At 44.2% G+C, this 24,795-nt stretch overlaps 2 protein-coding genes and 2 long non-coding RNA genes across 10 annotated transcripts in view; 1 reads left to right on the top strand and 3 right to left on the bottom strand.

The window, feature by feature from the left end:
* Positions 1–1,410: 1,410 nt before the first annotated feature.
* Positions 1,411–2,213, bottom strand: RpL21 (ribosomal protein L21). The gene is made up of 2 exons (XM_070998826.1): positions 2,060–2,213; positions 1,411–1,978 (listed from the first exon to the last, which is right to left on the bottom strand). Exon 2 carries the CDS (start codon positions 1,961–1,963, stop codon positions 1,484–1,486), a length of 480 nt encoding a protein of 159 aa, XP_070854927.1. The 5' UTR covers positions 1,964–1,978; positions 2,060–2,213; the 3' UTR covers positions 1,411–1,483.
* Positions 2,214–5,734: 3,521 nt separating this feature from the next.
* Positions 5,735–7,191, bottom strand: LOC139354572 (uncharacterized). 2 transcript variants are annotated; one of them, XM_070998837.1, is made up of 2 exons: positions 6,875–7,191; positions 5,735–6,823 (listed from the first exon to the last, which is right to left on the bottom strand). In XM_070998837.1, exons 1-2 carry the CDS (start codon positions 6,907–6,909, stop codon positions 6,493–6,495), a joined length of 366 nt encoding a protein of 121 aa, XP_070854938.1. In that variant the 5' UTR covers positions 6,910–7,191; the 3' UTR covers positions 5,735–6,492. The 2 variants fall into 2 exon arrangements, with proteins under 2 accessions (XP_070854938.1, XP_070854939.1); XM_070998838.1 differs by having other exon boundaries at positions 5,735–6,820; positions 6,875–7,183.
* Positions 7,192–9,103: 1,912 nt separating this feature from the next.
* The window catches only part of LOC139354573 (uncharacterized), a 57,556-nt gene continuing 41,864 nt past the window's right edge, over positions 9,104–24,795 (bottom strand). For 4 of the 6 annotated variants that reach the window (XR_011605533.1, XR_011605535.1, XR_011605534.1 and 1 more), the window contains 2 exons: positions 9,528–9,868; positions 9,104–9,473 (listed from right to left, as the gene is read on the bottom strand). This is a non-coding gene — a long non-coding RNA (uncharacterized lncRNA). Of the gene's footprint in view, positions 9,474–9,527; positions 9,869–10,267; positions 10,800–13,712; positions 13,854–13,917; positions 14,031–14,084; positions 14,313–14,380; positions 14,494–24,795 lie in introns of those variants that run through there. The other 2 variants (XR_011605532.1, XR_011605537.1) reach the window with 2 other exon arrangements.
* On the top strand, positions 10,597–11,282 carry LOC139354574 (uncharacterized). Its single transcript, XR_011605538.1, has 2 exons — positions 10,597–10,727; positions 10,795–11,282. It is a non-coding gene; the product is annotated as an uncharacterized lncRNA (long non-coding RNA).

Genomic DNA, 24,795 nt, shown 5'->3' with positions numbered 1-24,795 from the left:
AAGTATATATATTCTTGATCAGCATGACAAGACGAGTCGATCTAGACATGTCCGTCTGTCCGTCCGTTTCTACGCAAACTAGTCTCTCAGTTTTAAAGCAATCGGGCTGAATCTTTCCCAAAAGTCTTATATCTGTTGCAGGTAGTATATAAGTCGGAACCAGCCGGATCGGACAACTATATCTTATAGCTTCCATAGGAATAATCGGAAAACAATTTTTAAAAAATTATATCTTTGGTGTTTTGAACATATAACCTCCTAAGCTTGGAAATAACATTTAACAATTAGTTTTGAATTTCGAATTAAATTTTATCAAAATCGGACGACTATATCATATAGGAACGATCGGAAAATTGGTGGGAAAATAATATGAAACAAATTATAGCTTCGGTGTTTTTTAACATAACATTCTACGCTTGGAAATAACATTTTTAACTAGTTCTGAAATTCGAATTTAATTTTATCAAAATCGGACGACTATATCATATAGCTGCTATAGGAATGATCGGAAAATTGGTGGGAAGATAATATGAAACAAATTATAGCTTCGGTGTTTTCTGACATATATACTATTGGGAATACCATTTTTTGTACTTTTAAATTTAATAGATATGACTGCAAGGGTATACAAGCTTCGGCTTGCCGAAGTAAACATCCTTTCTTGTTAAATTTAATAAATATATTTGCAAGGGTATACAAGCTTCGGCTTGCCGAAGTCAACTTCCTTTCTTGTTAAATTTAATAAATATAACTGCAAGGGTATACAAGCTTCGGCTTGCCGAAGTCAACTTCCATTCTTGTTTAACATATAACCTCCTACTCTTGGAAATAACATTTTTTAATTGGTTCTGAATTTCGAATTTAATTTTATCATAATCGGACGACTATATCATGTAGCTGCCACAGGAACGATCCGAAAATTGGTGGGAAAATAATATGAAACAATTCAAAGCTTCGGTGTTTTTTGACATATTATCCTATACTATTGGGAATATCATTGCTTATATTTTTAAGAATTTCGATTTAAATATAATAATTATAACTGCAAGGGTATACAAACTTCGGCTTGCCGAAGTTAACTTAATTTCTTGTTTCGGTTTATAAATCGTCTTTTTCATTAACCAAGTTTTTATTTTAAAAAACCTTGTGGTTTGAGCCATGTAAAAGTTATTTTGTGCCCCACTGGGGGACATATCGTATCTTCATGCGCACCAACTTATGTACATATGTATGTATGTCGGTGTCTATGGCCTGTAGCGCTGTGCGCTGATACTCTTAAATTATAATGTTGTATTTTGTAGATTTTGGCATTGTATGCACCAACATTACTTATCACCAAAGGCTTTGAACCTTTGCAAGAATAGAAAACAAGCAGGATACATTTTCCGCAATAAAAATAACAATCGAAAATTGCAGCGTTGAATAGAAAATCATTTAATTTACTGCTGAACAAACAAATTCCAAGGCCACAAACAAAATTCGATTAGGCAATGAATTCGTATGGAATTGGAGCCAGAGCGATAGGTTCCTCCAACTTCTTAACGAAGTGCGCCTTCTTTGGATGTTCGGGCTGGCGCTTCAGGCTGACCCATTGTCCCTTTCCCTTGGCCTCTTTTAGTAAGCGCTCGTTTTCCTTAACGCGACGCAGGAAATCCTCCCGGCACTTGGAGTGGTGGATGTGTTCGATGCGTACATTAACACGCTTGGCAAGTATCTTACCGCGTACACGCTTATTTACAATAACACCAACAGCGTGCTGAGTTACATTAAAAATGCGCCCAGTTTTGCCGTGGTATGCCTTGTAGGGCAAACCCTTCTGTACGGCGCCATGTCCCTTAATGTCCACGATGTCTCCAATCTTAAATACTCGCATGTAAGTAGACAGTGGTATGACACCATGCTTTCGGAAGGGACGAGAGAACATATCACGTGTGCCACGGCGGTAGCCCTTTGAGTTCGTCATTTTGTTTGATGTTCCCTACAAAAATAATTACTTAAGTAGATATAAGACTTAATCCCATGCAAGTTTTCCAGCATCAGATATAATAAACCCACTAACCTTTATGAATCGACGTCCACGCTGCGTGAAGTTGGTAAAAGAAAGAAAGATGGCTACATCTGTAGAGTTGCCACAGAGCTCAGTATTTTTCACATTTATTTAAAGATGCAGGTTATAAGGTCTTCTCACTAGCCACAATCTGAACTTTGGATTGTCCATACATTTTTGCCGCTTCGAAAATGTAACGTAGACAGTAAGACAATGGTACATGCATTGCGCGTGAACTTTGAAGGCATCGATCACATTACAATGATTAATATTTTTCGACTAGTGAAACTCTTAGCCTATCTGAGTACTAGGCTTAACGCTTTTTGTTGGGTCTGTTTGTCAGTGCGGTACTCAAATTAGCAAAATCATATTCTTTGTTGTGTGACCGAAGTTTTGAAAGTTCAGCCGCAAAGCTTGTAAAATGGTCTTTCTGTCAAGCAGCTGGGTTTGTTGCCAATCTTCGCCATCTTTCCCGCGCCACCGCAGTCCAGCTCCGAGTCACATTGGGCATATTGGGCCTTGAGGAAGTGGAAGCCGGATTTGGAACGGGGTTGATCCGCTGATGCTGCAGAAAGTCGCCCAGCATCCTGGCAATGTCTGGTTATGTCTTCTCCAACTGTTCCTTAGCGGGCGCCCTATTTTCCTCATCCCTATAGAAGCCAGCGCGTCCTCCATCTCCGCTTTAGCTGTCAAGTAGCTGGTGGAGGTGGAGTCCTCAATGCAGAGCTCTTCGGAGATCGAGCAATGTCCCATGTTCCTTCCCACTGGGATTCTCTAGTGGATCTCCTCCAGCTCTTCAACTATTCTGCGAATTTGCCCCGTTGTGGTATTGCTTCGTGTCGGTCAAGTCCCACAATAATGGGCAACAGCTTGAATTAGGCGTCCTTTTTCATCTGCACTGACCTCCTTTAGCCGTTTTTAGTGTTTTTCTTCCCTTTTTAATTTTTAAATTCCTCACCGCCTCTGCACGAACGCCGCCAAAGATTTTATTTCTTATTCTTTGGGCCGCGGCTAACGGCGTTCATAGAAAATTTACTCGCGAAATGTGGTATTTTTTCTGTTATTTCCTTAGCTCATCTGAGTACCGCGGTGAAGAACGGACCCGACGAAAAGCTTTAGCCGCCTGTTTGCTTCTCGATCACTCCTATGGTTAGCTCGCGGCTTTCGTCGATGTGAGTACTAGGCTTTATGCTTAGATAATAGTTGCAAGCTGGCTTGGAAGTCCCTGCGGGACACCCTAAGGAACCACAACAAGGAGATCCACTGGAGAAGCCGAGTGGGCATGCCAAGTGGGCATGCCGAGTGCGAATTTGATCCGTGCATGGACTTCTTGCCGGACGTGTCCTCGCAAAGAAGGTAGGTTCTGGCCAAAAAAATTTGGTTACGTTGCACTAATAATTTCAATTATTGCAAAACCACCAGTAGTGGATTGAAGAGTCACTAGACTCCAACACCATCAGCTTCTTTGCAGATGGACGACTTCCTGCAGCATCAGCGTGACAGCCCCGTTTCCACTCTATCAGGGCCCATATTGGCTATTTGGGAAGGGCAGCTAAACACCATGCATCCGGAATATGTTACCAAGTTGGAGGAGAAGATAACGAAGCTTCTGCGGGACGAGAAAGAATCCCTAAACTACTTATATAGATAAATAAAAACTTCCGTTGAACATTCAAATTATTTTTATTTTTATTTCTTAATACACAAGCAAAGACGTCTTGCCACCGTACTTCAGAATATCCAGCACTACTTTTCAGATATTCCAAAAAATTACGCAGAGTACAAAAGGCTGCAACAACTTTTAGAGACTTGTTCTTATTGCTCAGCAAAGTACTTTGTACAGCCATCAACCTTGCACTGACAATTCCAAATGCGTCCTCAATGCAACGAAGAGCACGACTCAGCGTATAATTAAGGGAACGTTCTCTTTGTTTTGGTCGAAATGAAGGCAAAGTTCGTCAATTTTTTGTGGGATAATGAAAAGGCGTACGAACTTCGGGTTTTGCTTTTTGAATTCGTTTATTATTCAAGATTTTTTTAAAATTTATTTGATGGTGAAATTCAAAATGGCGGCTGCAAAATGGCGGCTTTCGTCTGCCTCCGCGCGGCAAACATCGTCCAAAAATTCCGAGCCTGCAGCCTCTTGTAGTCAACTCAAATAGAAAATTGTTATCATTAGTTAAAGTTAATATACTTTTGTAAGGCACTAACCTAATGGCATCAAATTGCGGCCATAAATTGACCGCGTAATGAATGTTCGAATTTTAAAGTTCGATTTTCGTACATTTTTTTTCAGTTAAACCACGTTGAAAAATTATAAATAAATTATTGTTTATTTCCGGAGTAGCTTAGTGCCCAATAAAAAAGCATATACTTTCATAAAAATTTTACATGAAGCAAATCGGTTCACAGGATGAAGCTGTGGACGCGGAATTTTTTTGGAAAACATGGTTTCGAGAAAAACGCGTTTAAAGTTTTTTAAAAGTACGCAGCGCGCGTGACGCAGGTGTATTCGAGACGCTCTCATTCACAAACTATTCATCGTATCGAAAAATCCTTTCACACACATACTCTACGGATATGTGGCTTTTTTTGATCCAAAACAAAGAGAACGTTCCCTTAAAGATGCGCTCATTCCGATGCAAGTCCTTGCTTTATAGCACGATTATGATCGAGAATTGCATCATCGCCGATAATATATGTAGAAGAGATTTCGATTATGACATTGTAATCCGTTTTCCAAGCGTATTGTGGGACAAATCGAATTAAGTCCCTACATTACAACAGGTTTACTTATTTAATTATCTTCGAAATTTAAAAGTACATAAGGGATAAGATACTGCTCTGATTATGATCGAGAATTGCATCATCGCCGATAATATATGTAGAAGAGATTTCGATTATGACATTGTAATCCGTTTTCCAAGCGTATTGTGGGACAAATCGAATTAAGTCCCTACATTACAACAGGTTTACTTATTTAATTATCTTCGAAATTTAAAAGTACATACCTAACAGTTGTAAAAAAGGATTCCGCTACTAGCAGCAATAAATCTAACAAGGAATATTAAATCACATTATTTAAATACTATTATGGTATTTGAGAATTGACATATGTGTATATATATTTTAATTATTGAGCGGTATGGCATCTGGCCGAGTGTCCGTTTCGGGATAAGATACTGCTCTACCAATCCAAAGAGCGCGTTGAAACCGCTCTCCGGCATAACAAGTTTTCAAAGAACATTGATGGCGTGTTGACCAAGACCTAAAACTTTAAGATAGAAGAAAATGCTCATAAGTGCAGGGGTACTAATATATTTTTCAACAATATAACTTACGTCTTATCTAGCGGCCTTTAAGACACCGTTCCTTGAAATAGGAACCTACCCAATATTTCCGCCTTTGTTTCATTTTTTCGGCCTCCTTTTGCTCTTTTGCGGCAATGTACATCGCCATGCCAACTGCAATATAAAGCGTCCTTGGTGTTCAACATTTTGTGCCTTTTAAATTTGACATTTTCCCATTTGTGTTTTTTTTGGTTAGGCCTAGTACTCAGATCGGCTAAGAGTTTCACAAGTCGAAAAATCGTATTCTTTGTAGTGTGACCGAAGTTTTCAAAGTCAAGCAGCTGGGGTTGTTGCCAAACGGAAAGCAAATCAAATGGAGAAATTAAAAAAGGAGGAGTCTGCTGGTACACAAAGAAATTTAATTAAAAACAAGGAAGAACGCTATAGTCGAGTACCTCGACTATCAGATACCCGTTACTCAGCTAAAGGGACCAAAGGGAAATGGAGATATGCAAGCAGCAAACCGAGATTTAAATACGCCACCTACCGGCGGTAGACAGATTTAAGCGTTATGGGCGTTAGAGTGGGCGTGGCAAAATTTTTTTTGGATTAATCGATAGGTATTGACGAGACCAATACATTTCAGTTAAAATTTTTTATCTAGCATGAAAACTGTGGCCGTCACAGGTTTGGGCGGTTTGTGGGCGTTAGAGTGGGCGTAGAATTTTTTTTTCGGGTCACTCGATAGGTATTGATGAGAAGAATACACTTATGTTAAAATTTTTATTCTAGCATCAAAACTGTAGGAGCCACAGTTTTGGGCGGTTTGTGGGCGTAAGAGTGGGCGTGGCACATTGCTGAAACAAACTTGCGCTGCGTAAGAAGCTCAGGAATCTGCACGCCAAATCTCAACAGCCTAGCTCCCATAGTTTCCGAGATCTCAGCGTTCATCCGGACGGACAGACAGACGGACAGACGGACATGGCTAGATCGACTCGGCTAGTGATCCTGATCAAGAATATATATACTTTATGGGGTCGGAAACGCTTCCTTCTGCCTGTTACATACTTTCCGACGAATCTAGTATACCCTTTTACTCTACGAGTAACGGGTATAATAAATGGAATGCTCAACGAATGTTTTCATTTGTGTAAATTAGTAGATTAAAGCTTCCTTCTCGTCCCACGGATGCTTTGCCATCTTTCCCGCTCCACCGCAGTACAGTTCCGAGTCCCAATAGGCATATTGGACCTTGAGGAAGTGGGAGAACGGGGTTGATCCGCTGATTCTGCAAGAAGCCGCCCAGCATACTGGCAGAGGCTGGCTATGGCTTCTCCAACTGTTCCTTAGCGGGCGCCCTATTTTCCTCTTCCCTATAGAAGCCAGCGGGTCCTCCAGCTGCGCCTTAGCTGCCAAGTAGCTGGTGGTCTTGGTGTCCGGAGTCCTAATGAAGAGGTCGTCGGAGATCGTATTACTGGTGGTTCTGCTAAATAGATACTTCTATTAGTACAACGCAATTCTTTTGGCCAGATCTTACTTTCTTTGCGAGGGCGCGACCGGCAGGATGTCCATGTAGAGATCGAAGTCCCACTCGGCATGTTCCTTCCCACTGGGATTCTCTAGTGGATCTCCTCCAGCCCTTCAAGTATTCTGCGAATTTGCCCCTTCTGTGGAATTGCTTCCTGTCGGAGAAATCCCACAATAAAGGGCATAAGCTTGGATTTGGTGTCCTATTTCATCTACTCTAACACCCTGTATCCGACTTTAGGGTTTTCCTTCCATTTTTTATTTGTAGTTTCCACATCGCCTTTGCACAAACACCACCAAAGATTAAATTTCTTATTCTTTGGGCCGCGACTAACGGCGTTCATCGAAAATTCACTCGCGAAATCTGGTATTTTTTCTGGTATTTCCTTAGCTCATCTGAGTACCGCGCTGAAAAACAGACCCGACAAAAAACGTTAGCCGGGTATTTGCCTCTCTCTCACTCCTATGGTTAGCTCGCGGTTTTCGTCGATCTGAGTACTAGGCTTTATCAACAAAAACGTTATTGACAGTAAGACCATGCTCACCTCTGTCACACTCCAAATAATACGATTTTTCGACTTCTGAAACTCTTAGCCGATCTGAGTGCTAGGCTTAAGATAAGCACGTGTACGAAATAGACGCAAAAAAGTGGTTATCACTCGCTGCAGAAAATGGGACCGCACAAGCACATCGATTCAGTAATCCAGTGTTTTATTCAGTACTTTTTTACGAGTTTAAGTAATTTTTGTACATGGCGTTTTGGGTTTTTAGTGATGGAAATGCTTTTAAACTGCAGTGGCGGAGAATGGAAATTGTTGTTGGTGCATACCCAAGGATCTCTCAAACGCCTTTGAGCTCAGCAATTGGTCTCATGAAAATAAATATTGTGTTGCAATTGGAGTCCATAATGGGAGGGACTCTATTGATAGGTTAGGTCGATAGAGCGATAGTTGCAGCAGCGGGATGAATCTGCCGGGCGATTTGGCCATTTGAGGATTAATCCCGATTCGATCTGAGATTACCTTAAATGGCGTTCATGTACCCAATGACCTTATTTTTGGGAGAGGCTATGTAATATGGCGGAGAGGAACGATGATGATCAGCAGATATCAGTATAGTCGCATCCATATTGTCTAACAGGGCAGATGCAGCTGGAAGTTCTAAGATAAAATTTTCGTGCTTAAGCCTAGTACTCACATCGACGAAAACCGCGAGCTAGCCATAGGAGTGAGCGAGAGGCAAACAGGCTGCTAAAGGTTTTCGTCGGGTCTGTTTTTCAGCGTGGTACTCAGATGAGCTAAGGAAATACCAGACAAAATACCAGATTTCGCGAGTGAATTTTCGATGAACGCCGTTAGCCGCGGCCCAAAGAATAAGAAATTTAATTTTTGGCGGTGTTCGTGCAAAGGCGATGTGTAAACTAAATATTAAAAATGAAAGGAAAACCCCAAATTAGGATGCAGGAGGTCAGTGCTGATGAAATAGAACGCCTAATCCAAGCTGTTGCACTTTATTGCGGGATTTCACCGACAGGAAGCAAAACAACAGTGGCAAATCCGCAGAATAGTTTAAGTGCTGGAGGAGATCCACTAGAGAATCCCATTGGGAAGGAATATGCCGAGTGGGACTTGGCTCTCTACATGGACATCCTGCCGGGCGTCTCCTCGCAAAGAAAGTGATCTCCGACGACCTCTCCATTAGTACTCCGTACACCACCACCACTAGCTACTTGGCAGCTTAAGCGAAGCTGAAAGACCCGCTGGCTTCTATAGGGAGGAGGAAAGTGGAGCGCCCGCTAAGGAACAGTTCGAGAAGCCTTAGCCAGCCACTGCCAGGATGCTGGGCGACTTCCTGCAGCATCAGCGGATCAACCCCGTTCCCAATCCGGCTCCCACTTCCTCGAGGTCCAATATGCCTATTGGGACTCGGAGCTGGACTGCGGTGGAGCGGGAAAGATGGCGCAGCATCCGTGGGACGAGAAGGAACCTTTAAACTACTAATTTAGATAAATAAAAAATTCGTTGAACATTCCATTTATTTTTATTTTAATTTAATTGTGTACCAGCAGACTCCTTTTTAAATTTCAATTTTAAACCCAACTGCTTGACAGTAAGACCATGCTACATGCATTGCGGGTGAACTTTGAAAACTTCGGTCACACTACAAAGAATAAGATATTTCGACTAGTGAAACTCTTAGCCGATCTGAGTACTAGGCTTTAATACTAAACAAAAGTGAGTGATGGGAAAGTTAACATGTTAGTATGTTATTTATTAATAATCAAATTTAGGGCAATCATAACATAACATAACATAAAGGGTCCTTGGGTATTTACTTGGGATTTTGTGAATTTATCCGGATTAAGACCCGAGAGCCTTATTTGTCCTCGTCGTTTACCTAGAATCAAAAAGGTCGCGAGCATTAGTTCAATGGTATTGTTTACAGTGCAGCTACGTACCTTTTGGCCTGTCCCTTCTTTTCCCCAGGAGCTCCTCAGGATTAGGTGAGCATATCTTTTCGCGGCGCCTGTACCTTTTTCCAGCAAAACAAATCATCTGCTTTGACCGCGTAAATATTTAAGACGGCGGCCAAGTATTCGGTCTTAAAGGCTGTGAAAGGATAGATCGGTTAGGAGGAGCAAGAATATAAATGATTGTACTTACCATATTCACTTAACATTTTTAAAACCCACAATGTGCCCAGTGGAGGAGATGGAACCGTCGTAGTCGCGAGGAGGGAGCTCCTGCCGACCGAGAATGGGCGGTGCCCTGCAGCATCTTAAGGGCATCCATGGTGGGTGGCAGCGCGTGGCTAGGTCATCGATAGCCACTAAATTTAATCCATTTATTTACCTTTGCTTACGTTTTTTTGTTCTTGGTAAGCTAAGCACATTTTTGATTAATTAAGTAAAATAAACTAAAATATACTTTCAAACTGGTATAGATTTCGACAAATATTTGTGTTGGCGGCGCTTCGATATGGAGAAGACTTTGAAAGAGCAGAACTGCAATGGTAATTAGAGTAATTAGAACATGAATGTATATGATTTGTAATGTTTTTTTGTCCAATATAGTTGCCTGTCAAGAGGAAGAAGGTACGGTCCCAAATAAGCGGAAGAAATATGGGCAATCTGCTGTATGAAACTATTTTGACAAAAATGTGGTAAAACCTACCAAACAAGTGGCAATATGACAAACTTGTCTTTTCTTTTAGTTCTGTTATTTTTTTCTTATCTTATTGAGTGGAACTTTATACTGTTTTTTATTGTATTTTAAATTGAATTGTGATTAAATTTTAATTTTTGTGTGGAACGAGTAGCTTAAGTTTCACTTTGAACGTGCAGGAATCAAAAACAGAAAACAATGGATATCAAATAAAGCATAATTATTTATAATGAACGTACAGATCTTACACATTGGGTTTATTTGTGGTATTGTTTATAATATTATATGGAGTAAAAGTGTTTTTCAAAATTACACACAAAAAAAAATTCGATGTATCGATGTTATTCAGAAAAGACATCGAAAAATCGATGTAGGTATACATCAATGATTTTCCAGCTCTACCTCCCAAAACGGTTTTCTTTAAAGCCTAGTACTCAGATAGACGAAAACCGCGAGCTAAGTGAGCTAGCGGCAAATACGCGGCTAACGCTTTTCGTCGGGTCTGTTTTTCGGCGCGGTACTCAGATAAGCTAAGGAAATACCAGAAAAAAAAACACATTTCGCGAGTGAATTTTCGATGAACGCCGTTAGCTGCGGTCCAAAGAATAAGAAATTTAATTTTTAACGGTGTTCGTGCAAAGCCGATGTAGAAACTAAAAATTGAAAATGGAAGGAAAACCGGAAAATCGGACGCAGAAGGTCAGTGCAGATGAAATAGGACGCCAAACCCAAGCTTGTGCCCTTTATTGTGGGATTTCACCGACAGGAAGCCATTCCACAAAAGGGGCAAATTCCTAGAATAGTTGAAGTGCTGGAGGAGATCCACTAGAGAATCCCAGTGGGAAGGAACATGCCGAGAATAGAAATATCTTTTTAGCAGAACCAGTAGGATCTCCGACGACCTCTCCTTTAGGACTACGGACACCACCACCACCAGCTACTTGGCAGCTTAAGCGGAGCTGGAGGACCCGCTGGCTTTTATTTGGAGGAGGAAAATAGAGCGCCCGCTAAGGAACAGTTGGAGAAGAAACAGCCAGCCACTGCCAGGATGCTGGGCGACTTCCTGCAGCATCAGCGGATCAACCCCGTTCTCCCACTTCCTCAAGGTCCAATATGCCTATTGGGACTCGGAGCGGGAAAGATGGCGAAGCATCCGTGGGACGAGAAGGAAGCTTTAAGCTACTAATTTAAATAAATGAAAACATTCGTTGAACATTTCATTTATTTTTATTAAAATTTATTTGTGTACCAGCAGATTCCATTTTAAGCGGTTGTGTGCAGAGGGTATTATACATAATTCTAAATTCTATATATATTCGGGGCGCAAAACTAAAACACGACCGTTTACTGTAAGAGCGAAGAACACATTTTATACTGCCGTATTTCTTGTTTGCTTTAGACCTTTTTTATTTTGAATGTGTAAATACATATTTAAAACAAGGAAGAACGCTATAGTCGAGTGCCTCGACTATAAGATACCCGTTACTCAGCTAATGTGATCAAAGGGAAATGGAGATATGCAAGCTGCAAAGCGAGATTAAAATACGCCACCTACCGGCGGTAGACAGATTTAAGCGTTATGGGCGTTAGAGTGGGCGTGGCAAATTTTTTATTGGATCAATCGATAGGCGTTGACGAGACCAATACATTTCAGTTAAAATTTTTTATCTAGCATGAAAACTGTGGCCGTCACAGGTTTGGGCGGTTTGTGGGCGTTAGAGTGGGCGTGGCAATTTTTTTTTCGGGTCACTCGATAGGTATTGATGAGAAGAATACACTTATGTTAAAATTTTTATTCTAGCATCAAAACTGTAGGAGCCACAGTTTTGGGCGGTTTGTGGGCGTTAGAGTGGGCGTGACACATTGCTGAAACAAACTTGCGCTGTGTAAGAAGCTCAGGAATCTTCACGCCAAATCTCAATAGCCTAACTCTTACAGTTTCCGAGATCTCAGCGTTCATCCGGACAGACGGACAGACGGACATGGCTAGAACGACTCGGCTAGTGATCCTGATCAAGAATATATATACTTTATGGGGTCGGAAATGCTTCCTTCTGCCTGCTAAATACTTTCCGACGAATCTAGTATACCCTTTTACTCTACGAGTAACGGGTATAAAAACAATATTGGGCGGTCGATATTCTTTCAAATGGTTTCTTATTTTAATAAATAATGTACGTTGTAGTGCAAAAGGTGTCAGGTCTTGACAAGAAGAACATAAACCTGAAGCTGGTCATTCCCTTAAAAAAAGCATAGAAAATTTATTTACAAGATGAGATCCATTGCTGATTTCCGAGCAGCTGGAAGGCTCATTGGGCCTACAGCAACAACAATTCCCTTATAACGGCGTCACTACAGTTCAAATGCATTTCCTTCTCAAAAAAATCACGAAACGCAAGGTACAAAAATCACCCAAACTCGTAAAACATACAGTATAAATCACTGGAATACTGAATCGACTACATGTGTGGTCCCATTTTCTGCTGCAGCGAGATGTTATTAGTCTGCCATCCAAAAATGGCCGACTTATCTATATTCTGTTTATACAGAGGCTTGTCTGCATCAGAAACAAATTCCGCTTTAGCGAATTTTCCTTCCATTAAATTTACTAGCGGTAGAAAGAGTCGGGTAGGAGTTGACACCACTTCGCTTCAGCGGAAAGTAACATTAACATTATACAGTATTTTTTAAGGTAATTGCTGACTTTTGTTTATCGCGTTGTGGGATTTTTTTGGGAAAGAGATGTATTTTAGCTTCATATTGTTAAAGGAATTTTAAGTACAAATGCCAATTCTCTTAAGAAAAAAATTATTTATGATGGACGAGAATCCCGAAGCTATATCAGACCGTAAACGACGAAAACCTAATGGCTATCTTATTTTTTAAGAAATTGTGAAATCCTTTTGGGCTTCGGTTCGTTGAGACCCATTAGCTCTATGCAATAGCAGTTTTCTGTAGGAACAGCTTTACGCTTAGAATAAATTACTATGTTTATGCTAAGGGTTTCATGATTTCTTGAAAGCGTGAAATAAAATTTGCTCTTGCTTATGCGACGCGGCCGAATTCATGCATTTTATCAATCTCAGCTGACAGAGATGCCGGACCGGTGGAAAAAGGTCTGAGCGATATTTAAACCGAAAATATTTTTCGATTCGTATGAAATAATGTTGCTAATATTAAAGATAAAGTGTGTGCAAGTCAGTATAACATTATTTCTACCATCAAAATAAAAGATAAAAACTCGTTTCCATAGGCACTGAATTAAAAAATAATTTGTCAAAAGTAAGGTGTATTTATGTATTTATATCGATCTGGCAGCTTCGATAATTATATAGAGTTACCGGAGTTTATTTGTGACCATTTCACGCTTTCAGGTTGAATTCATAGTCAACTTTTGTGTGTTCCCGAATTCACGAAATGGCGTTTATGCACACACGAATCGGCTGAAATCGCGAAATGAAAGCGTGAATTCGGCATCGCATAAACACAGTAACTGTTGCAATGTGTATAATACAATGGTAAGGAGATGGTTTTTTGGGGAAACCGCCTCTGCACATAACCGCTTAAAATTGCAACAGCTATTCTTTTTCAAAATGGCTGAAGCAAACAGCTTATCAGCATAAGCATCCGCAGCTTTTAAAAATATGCAAAACAACATAGAACACAATACTATTTCAACGATACCTTGTGGAATGTTTTTGGCTCCAAATACATATTTCATTGTTATTAGCACATTGATCAAGGACAAGAGTTCCATTCAGGCTAGTCAATTGTTGGGTTTCCACAAGTCAGAACCGTTAAGACCCTTTTAAGTATCTATACCACCTTTTGTAAACAACAATTTTTAGACAATTATTGAATATAATATTAATTTGAATTAAGCACATACTTCATGAGGCAGATGCCCATTGACATATGTTAGTTAGCCAGAATGCAGATGTACTGGTGATCATCCAGATGCTTACGAATATGAGCGATGTTGTCCACATGAGCGTTGTATAGCTTGAAGATATCATCAAAAATATCGTTTTCAGGGATCCAGAGAGTGATACGTACATTTGATCCGGAAGAGAATCATCGTTTGCTGGACTTACAGATGTACAACGCAATCTACGCCGTACAGCAAATAGGACGTCTCCACCTCTAGCGCAATGTGTTTTTATAGTATCCCAATCCTTGCGGAAAACTTGATAAAACTTCATTGTCATAAAAATCTACGTTGAGCCAAGTTTAAACTAGGATAATTGCATCGCAGTCACATTTTGAAGTTACCAAGCAGGGAGACTGCGATTTGGTGCGCATACCAGCAATGTTATGGAAATATTACTTAAAGATTAATTGCTTATACATGCCTTATCAATATGGACTGTCCATGATGTTATCCGTTGCAGGGCCCAAGTCCGCTAAAGAGCTATCCAGCTAAGTCACACAACTTCCTTGGGGCTTACACAGAATCTTAGGTAACCTTGAAGTGCGGATAAAAATAGGAAGCTGATCATTAAAGCATGGGTTGGAAACGCAATCCATAGACTCGTAACCGAAAGATTGCGATAAAGCTGAAGAGCGCCAAGTACTATAGAGCATTGGCCGAACTCAAAAATCCTGAGAGAGCGCCTTTTTGAAGTGAAGTAAGTCCAGTCCAGTGAATCGCTTGTCTAAGATGCTATATAGTTTAGCAGCTCCATCTGTGGGTCGGATTAAACCCAGCGGTGGCGCCACCTGTGTCAGGCCTAGAAAGGGTTTTCTAGGATAGTAACAGCGGCAAATGTCCAGCGGCCCTAGAAATTCACCTTGCCCCACGACCGAGGTTACCGGTGGGTCGGCAGCGGCGGATGCTGTCTTTTCTTTTTCGGCAACGGCAGAGTACAGACGTAGTCAACCTCAAGTCAGTTCGCGAGTGACATATATTTTTGCTAAGGAAAATTTTCCATTTGTTTAACTTGCGGTTGGATCGTGCCTAGACTGGTGAGTCTTTGATAGAAAAGGGAATGTTTAGGCAGTTGATTATTGTAGGCGGTCGGGTCTAAGCGATTCGGAAAGTTCCCGAGAAGGCGCTGGGGAAGGAAAGAACAAGCGGATGTGGATTTTGGTGATAAACGCAAGCTGGTAAATCGGCGGCCAAGCAGAAAAGTCGGCGTCCAAGCTGAAAAGTCGGCGGCAGCAGCGTTGGAAAACACACATTACTTAATATATGAAATTTCAACCTAACCTGACCAAATTCTAACCAGTTGCTTGTGACCCCATAGCCCGCGGCGGTACAGGCCATGCATTTAAGAAAAAAAAGGAGAGGAGAGTCCCAGTGCTAGCATAGTTTTTTTTTTGTTGTTTGTGTCGGTGTCGGTGTCCTTTTCCCCTTTTTTGTTTTTGCGAGTTTTCCCCTTCACAGCTCTCATCATCCCGAGGAAAGCACTTTCGTCGACGGATTTGAAACAGTGGTGAGTCAAAATTTTCATTTATTTATTACAAAAAAAGGGAGTAGGAAAGAAATGGAATAAATCGAAGGGTGAGATTTAAGAAGGAAAGATCAGAAGGGACCGAGAGAGCATGAAATTTAAAATTTATGATAACGTCTGAGCGAACCGGGAGAGCATGAGCTAAAAAGCCCGATCGCGTGGATCCTAAGCTCTTTGTTCGCTTCGAGTTTAGTTTTCTTTGCCAGGCGACGAAATTGTCTGAAAATTTTTCCTTAAAATTTGAATTTAAAATAGCAAGCCCTTTTACATCCATTGTGATGCCAGTAACAGCGGAGTAGGTGGTGTTTTAGTTCAAAGGTCTGAGAGTGGCGAAGAGTGTCCAATTGCCTTTTTATCAAAGAAGCTCAATAAGGCTCAGAAAAACTATTCGGTCATGGAACAAGAGTTTTTAGCAGCCATTATTAGCATCAAGAGGTTTCGTGCCTATGTTGAGGGTCACGAATTCACGGTGTTTACTGATCACGCGTCGCTTAAATGGTTGATGACACAGACGGATTTGCATTCTAGACTCGCAATGTGGGCATTAAAACTTCAAAGTTTCAATTTTAAAATCGAGCCTTGCAGTGGCAAGCTCAATCTTGTTCCTGATGCCTTATCGAGGGTAAACGAAGAAGAAGTAGCTGCATTAGAGGCCAGCCACGGGTTGCTTGTAGATTTATAATCTTCCCAGTTCAAAGATCCGGACTATATAGATCTGATCGAAAAGGTTAAAGGTGATGCCAGCAGTCTCCCGGATTTAAAATCAGCCGATGGTTTTGTGTTCCGGAGAAGTGAACACACATCTGGGGCGTCGATCCATGATAATTTTTGTTGGAAGTAATGGGTTCCCTCGGGGTTGGTGCCTGTAGCACTTAAGAATGTGCATGATGACCCGTTATTATTATATTATTATTGACCAGGCTGGGTAAAAGGTGTAAAATAACATATAAGGTCATTTGATACATGCAAAATGAATAAAGCCCCAAACCAAGAGTTGCGACCTCCAATGGGAAAGGCTTCGGAGTCAGCGAGGGCCTTTCAGAAACTTTACATAGATTTCTTAGGACCTTAACCAAGACCCAGAAGTGGTAATATTTTGATCTTTATTGAGCTGGATCACTACAGAAAATTCGTTTTCTTGAAGGCAGTAAAGAAACTGTCGGCAGAGGTAGTTGTGAAGTACATGCAGCAGGAACTTGTTCATGTTTTTGGCGTTCCCGAGACGATTATGTCAGATAATGGATCGCAGTTTAAGTCTGAATCATTTCAAAAATTCCTAAGAGAGTACAAGGTATCTCACACTTTGACGACGGCTTACTCTCCTCAGTCAAATGCCTCGGAGCGGGTAAACCGCTCCGTGATAGCCGCCATTCGATCCTACGTGCGGAGTGATCAGAAGGATTAGGATGAGCAGCTAGTAGTATTTGCTGCGCCCTTACTCGAGCTGCTTACTCGAGCTTAGGGACGTCCCCATACTATATGGTGTTTGGACAGCATTTCACATTGTCTGGGGCCACATACAAGTTGTTAAGAGCCCTCAAATTGCTGGAAGATAAAACGTTGGCGACTCTCTTGAGCTGGTCCGCAGCAAAGCTCTAGAGATAATGAAAAACCAGTTCGAGAAAAATGAGCGAAAATACAATTTAAGGTCAAGGGAGGTATTTTTCAACGAAGGTCAAGAAGTTTATCGTACAAATTTCAAGCAGTGTAATTTCGCAGCTGGCTATAACGCAAAGTTGGGACCAGCCTTCGTAAAGTCACGGGTGAGGAAGAAGGTTGGTCAAGCTTGTTATGACCTCGAGGATCTGCAGGGACGGTATGTAGGGCGCTTTCATGCTAAGGACATAAACCAGTAGAGTCAGGATGACAAGCGTTCTTGGTATCATCCTTGGAGCGTCGACCACCAAGTCTGATCGTGAGGGGGGGTACTTTTTAAAACGCTTGTCTAAGATGCTAGATAGTTTAGCAGCTCCATCTGTGGGTCGGATTAAACCTAGGCCTAGAAAGGGGTTCTAGGAGAGTAACAACGGCAAATGTCCAGCGGCCCTTGAAATTCACCTTGCCCCACGACCGAGGTTACCGGTGGGTCGGCAGCGCCGGATGCTGTCTTTTCTTTTTCGGCAACGGCAGAGTACAGACGTAGTCAACCTCAAGTCAGTGCGCGAGTGACATATATTTTTGCTAATGAAAATTTTATATTTGTTTAATTTGCCGTTGGATCGTGCCTAGACTGGTGAGTCTTTGATAGAAAAGGGAATGTTTAGGCAGTTGAGTTTAGCCGGAAAATTATTGTAGGCGGTCGGGTCTAAGCGATTCGGAAAGTTCCTGAGAAGGCGCTGGGGAAGGAAAGAATAAGCGGATGTGGATTTTGGTGATAAACGCTAGCTGGTAAATCGGCGGCCAAGCTGAAAAGTCGGCGGCCAAGCTGAAAAGTCAACGGCAGCAGCGTTGGAAAACATACATAAACTTTATATATGAAATTTCAACCTAACCTGACCAAATTCTAACCAGTTGCTTGTGACCCCATAGCCCGCGGCGGTACAGGCCATGCATTTAAGAAAAAAAGGAGAGGAGAGTCCCAGTGCTAGCATAGTTTTTTTTTGTTGTTTGTGTGGGTGTCGTTTTGAGTGTCTCCTTTTCCCCTCTTCTTTTTTTTGCGATTTTTCCCCCTTCACAGCTCTCATCATCCCAAGGAAAGCGCTTTCGTCGACGGATTTGAAACAGTGTTGAGTCAAAATTTTCATTTATTTATTACAAAAAAAAGGGAGTAGGAAAGAAATGGAATAAATCGAAGGGTGAGATTTTAGAAGGAAAGATCATAAGGGACGGCCGAGAGAGCAAGAAATAGAAAATTTACGATAACGTCTGAGCGAACCGGGAGAGCATGAGCTAAAAAGATCGATCGCGTGAATCCTAAGCTCTTTGTTCGCTTCGAGTTTAGTTTTATTTGCCAGGCGACAAAATTGTCTGACAATTTTTCCTTAAAATTTCTATTTAAAATGCCCATAAAAAAATCAAAATTTTCGCAAGCACGGCAAAGTCGTACCATTAATAATTTAGGCAATGTCCACCAAGGGGATTTGCGATATCGATCACTAGTTTTGTTGTCCAAATATCTTTAATCTTGTAATTTTAAATTGTCGTCTATTCGTATGGAATTTTATATCGTTTACCGTAGGATAAGTTATGTTTGTATTTTACAATTATTGAAAGGTTTATAATGTGTTTAAAGTAATTTGTGTTGGCCGCGGCTGGCGTTGACTTGCAATGCGACCAATGGTAGGGTGGTGTGAGGAGTTGAATAACTCCCCACAAATAGAAGCAGCAGCAGATGGCCGGCCGCTTACCAGATACGCGGCGAATTCGCGTAGTAACGGCGCGGCGAGGAGATCGAGAGAGTTTGGAGACCAACGAAGGAGAGCGAGAGAGTTTGGAGACCAATGAAGGAGACCGAGAGAGTTTGGAGACCAACGAAGGAGAGCGAGAGAGTTTGGAGACCAATGAAAGAGAGCGAGAGAGATTGGAGACCAAGGATGGAGATCGAGAGAGAATGGAGACTTCGCGGGCAGAGCAAGAGTGCCGTATGCAAAAGGGGATAACGGAACTCCACGGGACTTTGGACTCTCCCGTGAACTTTGGACCGGGAGAGGAAGTGCCACATCTCGGCAGTTGAGCGGCACACAGGCGTGCCACAAGCGGCCCGCGAATCAGCGGGACTGCAGCAGTGGGCGGAGCATCGAGTGAAAGCGGTACGTGAAGGAGAAGTGGGTCATCCAGGAGGCACGGACTTTGGACCCAGAGTGGAGAGATCCAGCGGGCCGTGCGCAAAAGGGAAATAACGGTGCTTGGAGGCCCTATATAAGGGCGCAGAGCGCTGGCAGCTGGATCAGTCGATCACGAGGAGTCAAGCCGTCAAGATCAGTCAAAGTACCAAGTGAGCAATCAGTCAAGCAAGTAATCTACGAGGGAGCTACAACCAAGCGAGTCGTCGGAAGCAGCGCCGTGGGAAGCATACAAGGAGCAAGATCGCCACGTCGAGACGTTCGGGATTAGGACATCAGGAATCTCCGAATTGAGACACAGGTGGCTGAGTTCTGAAAGGCATCACGCGGCTAAGTCAAGGCGTTTGTTTTCTAACTTTGTCACGACCACACCCTGGCGAGTCGCCCGGCGGGTCTGTCAGAGACAAGCAAAAGAGTCCTACGACGAAGAGCCGTCAGCTTGGGGAGGAAAGTTGTCTGCGACCCAGCGTGCCTTGCCCGACCAAGCAGGACCTGGCGTGACGGACGAGCGGTAGATCGATTTGCGGTTTCAAGAGGCGGCAGCCTGGAGAGCCCTGCGATTACCGGCGAAGTTCCCGAGCAGCGACCGCCCAGCTCCCCGAGCGCCAGAACAACGAGATACTGGTCAGAAGACAGCGCAGAGGACATCGACAGCGACGCCAGCAGACATTTCCGGCAGCCACGTTACCATCGCCGCGCGGAGCTCATTGGGGAGCGCAGGAGCGTCGCGGACGTCACGCATTAGGGTGAAGCCGGGTGGAACGTTCGTCTGCGCTAGGCGTAAAGCGAAGTGAACCGCTAGACAGCCTCCGGGCGGCAGCCTTGACTGTCAGCGCGAACTGAGCAAGAACCTAGCGGGACCGTCCGGGACAGAGCAAGGGACAGGTATTGCCTCGAAAGGCGTCAGCCTGGAGAGCAAGGCTTGTTCACCCTAGTCTGAGAACGGTGACGCTTCCCTAAGCCCACAAGGCCGAACTCTCTGCGAGTCTAAGGCGCAACAAGCGACCCCGAGGCAGCGCGTCGGCGAGTGAACAGAGGCGGCCACTACGAGCGTCCCGAGACCCAGGAGCCAAGTGGAAGCCGAGTCAACGCGTCGACAAGCCAGAATGAGGAGCACCAGCAGCCGGCGGAACCAGAACAAGGAGATACAGAAGCCAGCATAGCCACACACCCGCTGTACCAATACCACGAGAATAAATCCCACTGTTGCCATTTGAACCCATTGTTTTCTCACTGATCTACGGGCAATCACGTCATATAAATTTGGTGGGACGAACGCACAATCTTCTGAGCTAGCCGCACGAATCTCGTAGCGAGCAGACATACAAAATCAGTTCGTTACATCTGGCGCCCAACGTGATTGTCCCAACAGTGAGAACAGCACAGTAAAAATGGGAAAGAAGTGGATTTACCGCCTCAAGAAGGAAGACTTCGCCCATGTCGCACAGAGGCTCAACGTCGCCCTGGAGGGCAGGCTAGACGACATGAGGAAGGCACTATCGGAATACTACTCCGAAACAGAGAACGATCCACAACTCGTCGACATCTGGGCCGAGCTAGAGGCGACATACTACGACAGAGCCGGCCCAAGCATTACGTTAACGAACGCTGAAGGGGACAACCTGGTGGCAAGCCTGAGCGTTGACAACATACAGAAAGAGGCCCACAGGAGAGAATCAAGCCAAGAAAAGAAAGCAGCAGCGCTGATCCCGAGACCAAGCCAGTCGGACTATGCAAAGGTCGCTAAGCAGGTCCGCGAATGGTCGTTCAGGTTCGACGGGGCGGAAAAACCATTCGAGTTCCTGGAGCAGGTAGAATGGTCCGCCAACACGTACGGTTTGGAGCTTGATATGATCCCTCGAGCGATGCCGGAGTTGCTAAAAGGAAGGGCCTTGAAATGGTTCATCGCCAACAATAAGCAATGGAGAACATGGGCAGAATTCATTGAAAGCTTCCACACATATTTCCTGCCAAGAGACTTCTTCACCAGGCTGGCGGACCAGGTTCGGCAAAGGAAGCAAGGCTTCAGCGAGTCGTTCAAGGACTACATGATCGACATGCAGACGATGGTGAGGCCACTTAACTATTCTACGAAAGAGACGTTAAGGGTCATTAAAGAGAACTGCACCCCGAGCTTACGAATGTTCTTAAGAGCATACAAAGTGTCGGACCTGGACACGCTAATGATCCTAGCCGATGAGTACGAAGAACTTGAAAAGGAACGGGAAGTCTTCGCACAGGAGAACAAGTTCTCAAAGACAAAGTCGGCGTCACCAACACAGGTGACATGCAGGAGATGTGAGGAGGAAGATAACCAGGACACACGAGGAAACGACCAATGGTCACCACCACACCAAGCCAGACGACAGCAGGCAACAGACGCACCACGCGGAGGCCATTGGGCACCACCCCCACAGCAACAGAGACAACCAAACAATACCTTGTGGAGGCCACCAAGCAACACACAGAGGCCACAAGATGCCACCCATATCACAGACCCGCAGGAGGCCTGTCGGAAATGCGGTGGGAACGGACACTGGGCTAGAGGATGTCGTAACCAGCGGCTGCTGTTTTGCTGGATATGCGGCAAGGTGGGTGATAGGAGCGTCGATTGCTGCCAACGATCGGGAAATGGCCAGCGATCTCAGCCGCAGAGAGGCGAGCGGGGATCGCACAATGCCACCTCTCCAAACTAACGGGCGAGCTAATCGAGGAGGAGCAGCAGTTGTCCGCAGCTGTGATGATTGGTGGGAAAAGCTACAAAGCCACAATCGACACCGGAGCAACGGCAAGCTTCGTTAGCGAAGAATTGGCGGACAATATTGCTGCTCTAGGAAAGATTACCAGGACGAGACGGCAAGTTAGGTTGGCAGATGGAAGGTGCGGCGGAATTAATGCGCAGCTCGAGGTGGAGGTCAAATTCGGCAACAAACAAGTGACCATGAGCCTGTTGATTTTACCCGGGGTAGTGGATCCATTAGTGTTGGGATGGAACTTCCTGAAACAAGTCGGAACCGAGATAAGGTGTGCTGGACACGAAATAATAATACCAGCCAGGAACCGACACAATGGATGGCTCGAGGAGAAGCTATCAGTAGCAGTCGTTCAACAAGTAAACGAGTTGGACGATACTACAGCGTTCCTTGAAACAGAGCTGGCAGACTTCAGCACAATGTCGGGAACATCGAATATGGCAGAACACCAGATCAAAATGAAGGACGACAAGCCAATCAAGCAGAGATACTACCCAAAGAACCCAAAAATTCAAGGGGAAATCAACGCAAAGGTGGACGAGCTTCTCCAAATGGGGTTCATAGAGCATTCAAAGAGCCCATACAGCTCCCCCATCGTGATGGTGAAAAAGAAGACAGGCAAGTGGAGACTGTGTGTCGACTTCAGGCAGATCAAAGCGAAGTCAGTGAAGGATGCCTACCCAATGCCCCGCATAAACTACATCCTAGATCAACTAAGAGAAGCGCGGTACATCAGCAGTTTGGACCTGAAGGATGGATACTGGCAGATCCCACTAGAAGAAAGTAGCAGGCAATATACAGCATTTACGGTACCAGGCAAAGGTCTGTTTCAGTGGAGGGTAATGCCGTTCGGACTTCACTCGGCGTCGGCAACGTTTCAGCGAGTCTTGGACCAAGTAATCGGCCCCGAGATGTCACCTCACGCATTCGCTTACCAGGATGACATAATAGTGATCGGTCGCACGCTGGAAGAACACAAAAGAAACCTGAAGGAAGTGTTCCGGCGTCTAAAGGAGGCAAATCTGAGGCTGAATCCAGAAAAATGCCAATTCTTCAAAAAGGAGCTGCTGTACCTGGGTCATCGAGTGACTAGCGAGGGAATAGGAACAGATCCAGAAAAAGTAGCCGCCATCGCCGGACTAGAACCGCCATCGACTGTCAAAGAGCTCCGGCAATACCTAGGAGTAGCGTCGTGGTACCGCCGGTTTGTACCAGATTTTTCCAGAATCGTCAAACCCCTGAACGACCTGCTGCGCAAAGGCAGTAAGTGGGAGTGGACACCAGAGCACCAGATGGCGTTTGAGGAGGTTAAGGCAAGACTCGTGGCAGAGCCAGTGCTAGCATGCCCGGACTTCAGTAGAACTTTCATCCTGCAAACAGACGCCAGCGACTACGGCATCGGAGCGATACTGACCCAGGACACCGAAAAGGGCGAAAGAGTAATCTCCTACTCGAGCCGAACACTGAACGGCGCGGAAAAGAACTACTCGACAACGGAGAAGGAATGCTTGGCGATCGTCTGGGCGATCCGGAAGCTCAGGCCATATCTGGAAGGTTACCACTTTAAGGTAGTAACCGACCACATGGCCCTGAAGTGGCTCAACAGCATCGAAAGCCCTTCAGGAAGGATCGCCAAATGGGCCCTGGAGCTACAACAGTACGACTTTGAGATAGCGTACAGAAAGGGTCAGCTAAACGTGGTGGCCGACGCATTATCAAGACAACCACTACCGGAAACACTACGAGGTTTAAAGGAGGCATCGGCAACTACAGCTTCAGGAGGGTGCAGCTGGATCAAGGACATGGGCGAAAAGATAAGGACCCAACCGCAGAAGTACCCGGACTATGTTATGGATGGTGAGACACTGTACAGAAACATACCTCACCGAGCAGGCAGTGAAGACGTCGCGTCATGGAAGATGTGCGTCCCGAAGTCGCTACGAGAAACAGTGTTGAGGGAAAACCACGACGCACCGTCCGCGGGACACGTAGGAAGCCGAAGGACAATTGCACGGTTGGCAGCCCGATACTACTGGCCAGGCATGCATAGAGACGCCCGAGCCCACGTACGAAAATGCGAGATTTGCATGCGGTTTAAGCCCAATCAGATGCAGGCGGCTGGGAAGATGTTGACCCAAGTGCCGGAGGAACCATGGGCCACGGTATGTGCAGACTTTGTTGGACCCCTACCAAGATCTAAGCACGGGAACCAAATGCTGCTGGTCATGATAGACAGGTTTTCGAAATGGACGGAACTGGTGCCCCTACGCAGTGCGACGGCAGAGTCGCTCAAGAAGGCATTTAGGGAGCGCATAATCGCAAGGTACGGGGTCCCGAAGGTGGTCATAACGGACAATGGAGTACAGTTTGCAAGCCGCATATTTAAAAATTTCCTGGCTAAGATGGGTATCAGTCAACAATTCACCGCGCCATACACACCACAAGAGAATCCAACCGAACGAGCAAACAGAACGGTCAAGACCATGATTGCCCAGTTCGCAGGGAAGGACCAGAGAAACTGGGACGAGAAGTGGCCGGAGATTATGCTAGCAGTGAACACAAGCACATCGGAATCCACCGGCCATACACCGGCGTTTCTTACCCAGGGAAGGGAACCACGTCTACCCAGCAGCCTATACGATAAGGAAACCCTAGGAACCGGACGAGCTACGGAGACCCCTGAGGAAAATGCCAACAAACTAAGAGAGGTATTCGAGATCGTGCGGCGAAATATGGAAAAGCCAGACACTACAATCTGAGAAGGAGACAGTGGTCACCA

This window comes from Drosophila suzukii, unplaced genomic scaffold (genome assembly GCF_043229965.1).
Source record: "Drosophila suzukii unplaced genomic scaffold, CBGP_Dsuzu_IsoJpt1.0 scf_10, whole genome shotgun sequence".
NCBI classification, from domain to species: domain Eukaryota; kingdom Metazoa; phylum Arthropoda; class Insecta; order Diptera; family Drosophilidae; genus Drosophila; species Drosophila suzukii.
This window is presented reverse-complemented; position numbering and strand designations above follow the sequence as displayed.